The sequence below is a fragment of the Lepidochelys olivacea genome, assembly GCF_965140295.1.
Source record: "Lepidochelys olivacea isolate rLepOli2 genome assembly, chromosome: 24".
NCBI lineage: Eukaryota > Metazoa > Chordata > Testudines > Cheloniidae > Lepidochelys > Lepidochelys olivacea.
The window spans coordinates 205,173-217,668 of NC_140434.1; the positions used below are offsets into that span (position 1 = coordinate 205,173).

General features: G+C 42.3%; 1 protein-coding gene across 2 annotated transcripts in view; it reads right to left on the reverse strand.

Annotated features, from left to right (window-relative positions):
- The window catches only part of DAP3 (death associated protein 3), a 30,105-nt gene that overhangs the window by 12,313 nt on the left and 5,296 nt on the right, over positions 1-12,496 (reverse strand). For both annotated transcript variants that reach the window (XM_084613307.1, XM_084613306.1), the window contains exons 4-6: positions 4,552-4,674; positions 3,110-3,211; positions 217-325 (exon numbers count right to left, since the gene is read on the reverse strand). In XM_084613307.1, the coding sequence (XP_084469433.1) occupies positions 217-325; positions 3,110-3,211; positions 4,552-4,674 (334 nt within the window). The remainder of the gene's footprint in view (positions 1-216; positions 326-3,109; positions 3,212-4,551; positions 4,675-12,496) is intronic.

Sequence of the window (12,496 nt, forward strand, 5' to 3'; positions counted from 1 at the left end):
ATAGAGTGTCTCCAGGCTATGGTTTTTTTGGGGGGTGCAGAAAAGCCTCTTTTTCCCATCTAACTATGTGAGGAAAAGGCATTGGTGGGGAAGGTGGGAGGCTGACCCATGCCACCCAACATGAGGTCAGAATCCCATCTCCCTCTCAGTGTGCAGGAAGCGCAGCTGCCCTTATTTAACCCACATTCTAGAGCACGGCAAATGAAGAAAGGATACAGATAACATATCGGATAGCCGGGTGGGCCAAGTTGGTGCTTTTCAGATAACCAAGGAGTTCTAGAGCTGGTTTCCGAACCATCAGGCAGCTTTCATTGAACGTCTTCATCTGACAGGAGACAGAATAGGAACAAGGAGCCGCATATAAGTGCGCATCAGCAGCTCCTACCCTGATTATGTCTGAATTATACAATAGTCTTTCAGGGCTGCAGTAACACCAGCCCTAACAAAACCAGTGGACTGCGCTATGTGTCACAACCCCTCCAGCTTGTATGATGACCTTCCTTGACTTTTTCTTCTCTGTCTTATTCAGAAGCACTTTCCTGATAAGTAACCTACAAAGTAGATGATCAAAATGGTTCCTTCTGGCCTTGGAATCTATGAATTACTTCCACATTAACATGTTACAGAGATTAGTTTAAAATTCAAACTTACTACTAATGCTATAGTAGAACTAACCAGCCTGAAAGTCCCAATCTCATAGGATCTGCCAAGATTGGAACAGACCAACTTATTTTGATATACAATATATTCAAAAGAGCACCTATCAAGGGCTATAGGCATCTTTGCCAAAAATTAAACAATCTACTCCCTGTCTGAGGTCAGAAAATTACCAGCTACGCTAAACAATACCTCTGTCTACCTGCCTCCCCAATGCCTGAGTAACCAGACGGAACTTGCAACATGCCCTCAAGTCCAGTATCCAGTGGCCAATACCCAAAGCTTCAAAGGAAGAAGATAACCACCCCAGTCCTCAAGTCCTCCTGCCTTAATGCTCCTAAGGCAGTCATGCAATGCTGCACATGGTAGGAAACATTTCCTTACAACCCTTGAAGTGATCAGAGGATGTCTTGAGGCCCAAGATATTCATACTCCCTAGCCATGGCCCTGTATAGCTCACAGCTTAAATTCAGCAGCACTCTGCTATGGCAGACTGGAAATTCTGCAATAGCTGCATTTAAATTTCAAAATTAACATTTTAAAATAATTAAATATGAAATATATGCAAAACTCCCACTGAATTCAGTGGGGCCAGGATTTTACCCCCAATTCCATGTTATACAGAAGTGTAGTTTGTTTTGATGTGTCAGATGTTTTTTCTTGACAGTGCATAAATTCATATCAGAAGGTTGGGGAACAGAGAAGGGAAGCTTGAGATTTTGGCCACCTGACAGTGCCATTTGCATCTTTTGGCAGCAGAGAAGGCATGAGAAGCACTTTGGAATTGTGGGCTATGCTAGTTTATAGTGAATGTTTGTGTGGTCATCTTTAAGTTTCACAGTCAGCATCTCATTAAGATGTATGGGACAGTTTGCACCTTTCCAAGGTATTGTTTCAGGCAGTTGGCACACTCAGGAAGACAACATTGCTTTGGTTACATTTGGTTCCCATTTCTAAGGTTTCCTTCATAACCACAAGCACTGGAAATTTTTATTTTAAATAAACACTTAGATTATGGAGCACAATTCTGCAGTAAAGGACGACTTGACAGCAAATTTTGCAATCCTGGAGTATATGGGACCCTGTTGCAATCTTAATGTTATCCTATCACAACATTTATACCAGTTGCTGAAAGTAAAATGATCAGTGAACTCAAAGTTTTCCCACTTCAGACTACTGTGGTCTCTATTTCATTTTTTATTTTTCCTTGTAACACATCAGCACTATGACTAGTGGCAGATGTCCCTTGACAAGCACACAAACGTAATTCAGCTGCATGTATGTTGTTATAAGCTACATTATCTGGGGAAGAACCATTTGCCTGAAAATATTTTGAGAGGATAAATATCAAGTGAAGCTCACAACACTGCCTCAGTCTAGCAGAATAATTTCCTTAAAAAAATTATGTTTATGTTGCATGATTAGAAAAAAAAAAGTTACCCAGTTGGAGACTTTTCTCTGCATTTATTTAATTAAAAAGCTTGAATTTAAATTTAATTCTAAATAACCAAGACAAACATAAATGGCAGTCTATAATGAGCTTTAATTACTACTGGTTTTCTGAAAAGAAAAGAAACCTGCCCAGATATTTAACTTAGCCTTTAAAAGGCCACAGTATGTAGTTTACATAAACCATAAGGTTTGTAAGGTACTAGGTTGCTGTATGATGTTGGGAGCACATACATTATTGTCTGCACTCAGATACAATCAGGAACAAGAAGGGCTCAACAAATAAACCAAAGCCAAGAAACTGATATTGAAGCACATTACAGCACAGCGTGAAGAGAAAAGCCATGGAAGTGTTAAGGGGAGGAGCCCCACTGTGCTCAAGCATAAGATGTTTCACTGAATTTCTTGGAATATTTTAACAGGTGGCGTTAGATGCCTCATTTCCTTGTCATTGGTTCATTTACATTAATAATCCACAGATCATTTCTGAGTCCAGAAATGCATTTTAAACAGCATGCTATAGCTGCAGAGTAAACCCCACCAGTCAGAGTGAGATCTGTGTCAGAGATGGAAAGAAAGAGCAAGGTATTTTTTGCTGATCTAAAGCCATTTTATAAGCAAGTCTATTTTACACAGAAATGACACCATTCAAGTCCCCAGGAGGGGTTGTGCTCAGACAGTCTGGACCCATAGCACATTATAGACTCAGAAGTTAGAGACTGAGGAAACTTAAATCACATCTCAGTAATCTCCACTCCCCAGATCTCTTCCACTATGCAAAGCAAGATCAATCTTCTCTCAACCCAGCCCCCTCCCACAGAAGGATCACTCATGGCTGTGTGCCATCACTGCCAAAAGAAAATCCAGCTTTCTATTGACCCAAAACAACTGTATTCGACTCAGTGAAGGTGCCTCAGGAATGTGGCTCCCTGCTGATCCTCACATCACAGTCTACACATCCAGTCCTTCCCACATCTCCCCAACCAGTGCTGAAACAGAGTACCTGCATTTGGAAGCGGTAGGGCAGTCCATGTGGAAACACCACCTTCACCTCTTGGAGGGGGATGCTGTAATGCTGACCCTCATGTTGCTCTGCATGGTTGGCCTGTGAAGTTAAAATACAATTGTAACAACCATGGGAGGCTGAACTCTAGATGAGCCATCTCATCTGTCTGTGTACAGAGGTTCCCTTAAGAGTGAGGCAGTAAAGTACCACCCAGGCAGAATAATCATCAAATTACTCAGAGTCAGAATACACCTGCTTCTAGGTTTTATTTATTTAGCACAGTGGTGGTCCACAAAATGGTTTCTTTTACAGTGGTGAAGCATACACAAGTCTGGAAGCAGCAGTGCTTCCTACTAGCTATAGCATAGTCCAGGGTGTCTCCTGGATTTCCAATTTTTTTTTAAATTAGTTTTGATCTAGACAGGTCAATCATACCTCCACCCCATCAAGATATTATCTGGGGATACATATAGGGACCAGGGCTGTTAAGTAAGAAGATGCCATTTTTACAGTCTCTTTTGAGAGTTTAGCTTTCCTGTTGTCACCTCAGTGCTGTTTAGTGAAATTTCCCTGTAACCAAGTATTTTAACTTCTAGAGGAAAGTTGTGGAATAAGGTGCGGAGATGAACCACAGGAGAATCTGTAGCTTAAGAAGTGATCCACAATATGGACAAGCTTGAGGAACATGGATTTGATTAATTAAGAAGCATCGGCTGCTGTTGCCAAATATATATCAGGCATGTGCAACCGGAATGCTGAAGCCAGTTGCTTGGCAACATAAATCCTAGACCTAGGACAGAGCAGACAATTCTTGCCATCTGGGCTCTTCTGTGCAGTCTATAGAGATGCTCTGATCACATGACTGGATCATCTGCATGCTGCTGTTTCCATAGAGACCTCAAAGGAATCAGCAGTGCAAGAGACTCCAATTACAGAGGCAGTGGAAAAGCTCCTCAAAGGCTTATTTCATTCATTCATTTCACTTCATCTTGTGCTTGAGAGAGAGAGAGAGACACTACAGCTGGAATTATAAAGCCGGTGGGGTGTGCTTAGTTATTTTTTCCCTTAATAACCAATCTGGGGAAGTTAGTCAGAAAAGAATGACCCTGAAGTTGAAATTAATAGTGTCTGATGCCAAGTTTTCACCCACATCTAAGCTGCTACAATACATGGCCCATTTCATTTCTACAGCTGCAGAGAAAGAATCAATACATGTTCAAAGGGGATTTCAGAAAGGGTCTTGGCCCTGTTTTGAAGGTTTGTTATTCACACCCTACAGGAGCAGGGCATGGTTATTATGAAAAACTACCTACTCCCTTCATTTCCACTCATAAGTAGCATGTGATCTCAGTCAGTGGGTCCAGGGTGCCCAAGAACAGACTCTGACGCACTTAGGGTACTGGCTAGTTGACATAATAGTAAATATGGTAGTAACTCACCGGGTTGCTCTCATTGGTGCGGAATACTGCTCTGGGTTTCTCTGCTGGGATTTGGGCATCCTGATTAACTGCAGCACTTAACCAAGCCCTGGCACTGGCATGGAGAAAATATCCAGAATCCAACTACAGAGGAAAAACATTTCTCAGCAATTGAAAGATCATAATTACATGCAAAAATCCAGTTATCAGTTGTAGCTTTACACACGTACTAGACACATCAGGGAAGAGTCAATGTAACATGCCCTACTCTGGAAGTAGGGGTCACAGCAATTAGAATACATAGGAAATTCATTGTGTAAAGCTCAATGTTATGTATAGCTGTACTGCAAGTTCAATTGCATCTTTCTAAACCCCTTCAATTCACTTAAGTCCATCTGCCACCCTTACAGAGCTGAGCTCTCTACCTAAATGAGTTATCCCATTAAGTATCACAGGGGTAGCCATGTTAGTCTGTATCCACAAAAACAACGAGGAGTCCAGTGGCACCTTAAAGACTAAACAGATTTATTTGGGCATAAACTTTCGTGGGTAAAAAACCCACTTCTTCAGATGCATGGAGTGAAAATTATAGATACAGGCATAAATATATACTGGCACATGAAGAGAAGGGAATAACCTTACAAGTGGAGAACCAATGTTGAAGGCCAATTCAGTCAGGATGGATGTGGTCCACTCCCAATAATTGATGAAGAGGTGTCAATACCAAGAGAGGGAAAATTGCTTTTGTAGTGAGTCAGCCACTCCCAGTCCCTATTCAAGCCAAAACTGATGGTGTTAAGTTTGCAAATGAATTGTAGTTCTACAAAAAGAAAAGGAGTACTTGTGGCACCTTAGAGACTAAAAAATTTATTTGAGCATAAGCTTTCATGAGCTACAGCTCACTTCATCGGATACATTCAGGGTACAGATGTGGGGACCTGCATGAAAACCTCCTAAGCTTACTTTTACCAGCTTAGGTTAAAACTTCCCCAAGGTACAAACTATTTTACCTTTTGCCCTTGGACTTTCGCTGCCACCACCAAACATCTAACACCGGTTACTGGGAAAGAGTTAGTTTGGAAACGTCTTTCCCCGCAAAATCCTCCCAAATCTTACCCCCCTTTTCCTGGGGAAGGTTTGATAAAAATCCTCACCAGTTTGCATAGGTGACCACAGACCCAAACCCTTGGATCTTAAGAACAATGAAAAAGCATTCAGTTTCTTAAAAGAAGAATTTTAATAGAAGTAAAAAGAATCACCTCTGTAAAATCAGGATGGTAAATACCTTACAGGGTAATTAGATTCAAAACATAGAGAATCCCTCTAGGCAAAACCTTAAGTTACAAAAAGACACAAAACAGGAATATCCATTCCATTCAGCACAGCTTATTTTCTCAGCCATTTGAAGAAAACAGAATCTAATGCATATCTAGCTAGATTACTTATTAAGTTCTAAGACTCCATTCCTGTTCATTCACTGAATGCATCTGATGAAGTGAGCTGTAGCTCACGAAAGCTTATGCTCAAATAAATTTGTTAGTCTCTAAGGTGCCACAAGTCCTCCTTTTCTTTTTGCGAATACAGACTAACACGGCTGTTACTCTGAAACCCATAGTTCTACAGTTTTTCTTTGAAGTCTGTTTTTGAAGTTTTTTTTGTTGAAGAATGGCTACTTTTAAATAGGTTATTGAATGCCCAGGGAGATTGAAGTGTTCTCCTACTGGCTTTTGTATGTTACCATTCCTGATGTCTGATTTGTCCATTTATCCTTTTACATAGAGACTGTCCAGTTTGGACCATGTACATGGCAGAGCGGCATTGCTGGCATATATCACATTAGTAGATGTGCAGGTGAATGAGCCCCTGATGGTGTGGCTGGTGTGTTTGGGTCCTATGATGACGTCGCTAGAGTAGATATGGGGACAGAGAAGGCAACAGGGTTTGTTACAAGGATTGATTCCTGGGTTAGTGTTTCTGTGGTGTGGTGTGTAGTTGCTGGTGAGTATTTGCTTCAGGTTGGGGGGCTGTCTGTAAGCGAGGATTGGCCTGCCTCCCAAGGCCTGTGAGAGTCGGTGATCGTGTTCCAGGATAGGTTGTAGATCGTGGATGATGAGCTGGAGAGGTTTTAGCTGGGGGCTCTACGTGATGGCCAGTGGTGTTCTGTTATTTTCCTTGTTGGGCCTGTCCTGTTTTAAGTGACTTCTGGGTACCCATCTCGCTCTGTCAATCTGCTTCCTCACTTCTCCCAGGTGGGTATTGTAGTTTTAAGAATGCTTGATAGAGATCTTGTAAGTGTGTGTCTCTGTCTGAGGAATTAGAGCAAATGCGGTTGTATCTTAGGACTTGGCTGTAGACAATGGATCATGTGATGTGTCCTGGATGGAAGCTGGAGGCATGTAGGTAAGTATAGCGGTCAGTAGGTTTCCGGTATAGGATGGTGTTTATGTGACACCACTTATTCGCACTGTAGTGTCCAGGAAGTGGATCTCTTGTGTGGACTGGTCCAGGCTGAGGTTGATGGTGGGGTGGAAATTGTTGAAATCCAGGTGGAACTCTTCAAGGGCCTCCTTCCCGTGGGTCCATGATGATGAAGAAGATGTCAATGTAGCGTAAGTAGAGTAGGGGCATTAGGGGACGAGAGCTGAGGAAGCATTGTTCTAAGTCAGCCATAAAAACGTTGACATACTGTGGGGTCATGTGGGTACCCAGAGTAGTGTGCTGACTTGAAGGTATAAGTTGTCTCCAAAACTGAAATGGTTGTGGGTGAGGACAAAGTCACAAAGCTCAGCCACCAAGTGTGCTGTGGCCACATCAGGGATACTGTTCCTGACAGCTTGTAGACCATCCTCGTGTGGAATATTCGTGTAAAGAGCTTCTACAACCATGGTGGCCAGGATGGTGTTTTCAGGAAGATCACCAATGCATTGTAGTTTCCTCAGGAAGTCAGTGGTGTCTCGAAGATAGCTAGGAGTGCTGGTAGCATAGGGTCTGAGGAGAGAGTCCAAATAGCCAGATATAGATAATAGCGGTCCTTAATGGGAGCGGACTACATCCATTCTGACTGAATTACCTTACAAATGGAGAACCAATGTTGAAGGTCAACTCCCTTCTCTTCATGTGCCAATATCTATCTATGCCTGTATCTGTAATTTTCTCTCCATGCATTTTTTACCCATGAAAGCTTATGCCCAAATATATCTGTTAGTCTTTAAAGTGCCACCGGACTCCTGGTTGTTTTTATCTCATTAAGGACAGCTCAAGAGCACAGTGCAGCCATTAAAGTCTTATAGCTGAGAAGTTCCTGCAAGGTTTCTGCCTACAGTGATGAATGGCAGCTAGTACCTTGCAAATTCAAGCTGCCTAGTAATCCATAATCGCTTCAATTACTGTGGGATTAATGCAGCACTGCCCACTATTTGGTATTTATAATTGAACTCATTGCATTGATTTCCTGGATAACTGTGTCCCAGCATACAGAATTTTTCATTAAAACAGAACTATGAAGGAGAAACAAACAGCCAGCTGAGCGAATACAAGCTACTCTATAGGAAACTCATGAAGCGTGCCTGTAAATCCTAACCAGAGAGGGCAGGGGATTAAGGGTAGCAAGGAATAAAAAGAAGAGATTTTAGTAGAGATTTAGATTTAGAAGAGATTTTCTGCGGAAAAGGACCTAGGGGTGACAGTGGACGAGAAGCTGGATATGAGTCAGCAGTGTGCCCTTGTTGCCAAGAAGGCCAATGGCATTTTGGGATGTATAAGTAGGGGCACAGCGAGCAGATCGAGGGACGTGATCGTCCCCCTCTGTTCGACATTGGTGAGGCCTCATCTGGAGTACTGTGTCCAGTTTTGGGCTCCATACTACAAGAAGGATATGGATAAATTGGAGAGAGTCCAGCGAAGGGCAACAAAAATGATTAGGGGTCTGGAACACATGACTTATGAGGAGAGGCTGAGAGAACTGGGATTGTTTAGTCTGCAGAAGAGAAGAATGAGGGGGGATTTGATAGCTGCTTTCAACTACCTGAGAGGTAGTTCCAGAGAGGATGGTTCTAGACTATTCTCAGTGGTGGAAGAGGACAGGACAAGGAGTAATGGTCTCAAGTTGCAGTGCGGGAGGTTTAGGTTGGATATTAGGAAAAACTTTTTCACTAGGAGGGTGGTGAAACACTGGAATGCATTGCCTAGGGAGGTGGTGGAATCTCCTTCCTTAGAAGTTTTTAAGGTCAGGCTTGACAAAGCCTTGGCTGGGATGATTTAATTGGGGATGGGTCCTGCTTTTGAGCAAGGGGTTGGACTAGATGACCTCCTGAGGTCCCTTCCAACCCTGATATTCTATGATTCGAGTAGGCCAAGGTGAAAGAAAATGTTGAAGGTGAATGTAGAAGCTGAGCTCAGAGATAACACAGTGAATAAATTGTCCCACACACTCAGGGCAGAGAGGCTGAGGAGAGGCCAAAACAAAGAGAAATGAAAACCTGCTTAAGTATTACAGACAGCAACAGTTGCTGTCTCCAACTCAAGACACAAAGAAAGCAGTTTCCTGCTTTGCATTCCTGTACAGTCCATTTGTTCCCCAGCACAGATGAGAGCAGCACTATGTAAAGCCAAAACACCAAGATTTAGACACAGAACAGCTGCTTTAATTCCACATTGTTTCATGCAGCTTTTCTGACATCAGCATTTGAGAGTCTTACGTGGGGTCACCTGAAAGGCATCACAGGGCTTAGAAGAAAGCAGAACACTCAGATTAACCCACATCCAAATTAAATATGACTGTGCTCCTGATTCAGCATTTCAGGTCTCTCTGCTTAGGGAAGGAACAAAACCAGTTTGTATTCTCCACTCTACATATTTAACTAACCTTAGTAATAGCGGGCATTATGCAGGTAAGCACCTCCATGTTTATACCATCAATCTTCAGGTTTATCATCATATGGCTGGTGGTCTCTATTTGCCCCAAGGGTGCCCTTTTCTCCTTAGCATCACACAATTTGGAGAGATGTCTCATTTGGCCATTATTTACTTATTTATTAATTTTAAAAGATTTTCTTTTCATCTAAAGATGTATGACTTATTTTAGTGCTTGTGAGAGCAAGGAACTAAGAGCACTCACTTGAGTTAAGCAGTGTCAACAACTGGGGCTGTGAAAGTACCTTTCCCTGCTCTGCTAGTACACCTCAGGCATGACCTGGTATAACCCCTGCAGTTCTAGTCCTTCCCATCCCCACAACCTCCCAGTCTCTGCCAACGGTACCTCAGTTTCAACTATCTACCGCTCATGCTGTTTCGGTCCTGACTCCCTCCCTCACAGCCCTGCCAATGCAGCTCAAGCCTGCCCTGCAACATCCCCTGCTTCTCAAATATGCATCTCTCCTGCTGAGACTTCAAAGAGCTTCACAATGTGTGGCTGATCAGTGATGTAGACAAGTCAGGACTTAGTAAACTGGGTTCAAATCTTGGCCTGGGTCACAGAAATGAAAAAAGTTATTGCACTAGCCTGCTATTGACTCCCTCCCCGAAAGCACCACAGATTCCCCCTCCCCCACATCCATCATTGCTTGAATGAAAGCCAAATTCTAAGCTCTCTATAGACAAGCCAGGATAACCAAGACCTTTTGGCAGACTTCCTGCTCCCCATCCCACTCCTCCCAATGCCTGCCCACATAAGTCTTCCAGTAAACAGGATAAGATATATAGCTCATCTCAGGAATTTGGTTCCATTTTTACACAGCTTTGAGACCAGGACTGCTAATTCCACTTTTCCTAAAGCGAAATCCCACGGCCTCAGTAAAGCTTGGATACTACATGAAGTGAAGACAATTCTCTTTGTCCCAAAGACACATGATCCAAAAGGCATGAGATAGCATGATGTATTTCTTAGGATCACCTGCACAACATTCCTCGTTCGTCACACTGCTTTGGCAGTTTCCATTTAGGGACTCCTTTCTGCACCATCCCATAGATGCAATTTTTAATATACCTGGACACAAAGTCCATCTAAATATGTTAGAATGGATAGACAACCAAACTACAAGCCCCTTGAGTGATGGGTACCAATCTACCCCAAAACATAATGCAACAGCTCTAACTACTGTCCTAGAACTTTAAGGATACACATCTGCATTTTCTGAGTTCACTGCAGTTTATTGGTCAATTCGATTTTGCAAAACACTTAAGTGATTAAACTAAAACATGCCCAATATTCTACAATAATTCAACATCAACAAAATCAAGTCTTCAAACTGTCACTTTGTTCCACGTGAAAATAAACATTTTCAGTCTCATGTTCAGAAGGAGTTACCATTGGCGAAGAGAGAAAATCAACAGTAACTCACTAGGCATTGGACTACCAAGGGTTCCTTTTCCCCCAATCTACATGTAATGATGCTCCTGTATGGGAGCAACAAATGTCACTCAGTCCTTGGAACTGACAGATTCTTATGTCACAGACAGCAAACGAGCCAAGAAGAGGGACTGAAAGATTGCCAGTTATTGTTTGTATTTTCCACAGCATGCATCTGATGAGGTGAGCTGTAGCTCACAAAAGCTTATGCTCAAATAAATTTGTCTCTAAGGTGCCACAAGTACTCCTTTTCTTTTTGCGAATACAGACCAACACAGCTGCTACTCTGAAACCAGTTATTGTTAGGGGAATTTTAAAGCTTTATTTTTATTTTGTACCATAAAAGGTTTACTCCTAGACCACCGTTAATATACACACTACATGCCTTGACTTTTTAAAACAACAAGGCACAGCTTGGCCCCTTATAGTGGGGGCAAGAACGATGATAGCTCACAACTTCACCCTCAAGGCTGTAAAGCTATTCACATGGAATACTTGTGTATTCATATCTTCAGTTCATCATAGGATCTCATTTAATTAATTTTGAAAAGCAGGTATGTAAATTGAACAAGCTGTTCAAACACGATCTCAACATAATTTATCTCAGTCCTAGCAAGTGGCATTTATATTAAATTGCTGTCTGCCAGAAGACAGTAATCTAACTCAAACCTCTTAAATGGCAAGCCACCTACAACCATGCTAAATCAAGAAGCCAAAAGCCATAAGGTGGAGCTGTTTCTATATGAATCCCTGCATCTCACTTGCCATGCACTTATTCAATAAATCACCATAAAAGCGATTCCCTACATTCTATGCAGGTCTCAGTGATAAATATTGCACTGCACAACAGGAATCTTGTCTCCGGAAACAGTTTGTATATTCTCCCTCTGCAGCACAGGAATGATACAGTTCTTGACAAAAGAGCATTTAGAAGTCATCTCAAAAGAGGTCACCCTGATATAAACAGAACAAACAACTAGAAGACCCTCTTCACGATTCACCCCAGATGGGCAAAGCTAATGCATTAGTATTGTGTTCACAAAACTGTAGATTTTACATTTTGAGGTAGTGCACTAGGTCTTTAAATCCTGCTCATTGTTTGTATCCCCAGACTAGTGTACTGACACACATGCTGAGTGTGCAAGTGTAATCTTTGAGCTAGTGATGCAATGGAGTATTTAGTGCAAAACAGACAGACTCTGGACTCTATCCATAAATAGGCAGGGCTGTGGCACTAAGCCCCCTCCTTACTTCCCAGAAAGGCAGAGATAGCAGTAAGGAGGACCCCTAGCAACTTGGATGAATCTTCTTGGGTAGGGTTGGTGGGCCCACTGCACTCTTCTCCTCCTGCTACACAGAGTCCTTTTCTGGGGTGGCATTGGCATTTCCTTAACCACCCAGCACTGGGTCTTGGAGTTAGCACCTAGTTGAGATGCACAGAGCAGTTCATACCTCATTTTTTCATGCTGTCTGTACTCTGGAAGGAATTGTTGTCTTGGTTTTATTTGGTTCACATATTCAGGCTTTTCTTTGCCATCACAAGGGCTAGAAACTTAGACCCGGTATTTTTTCCATATAGTTGTGTACAGTTTGGTGTAGTACCAAACTTCACCTTTTCGG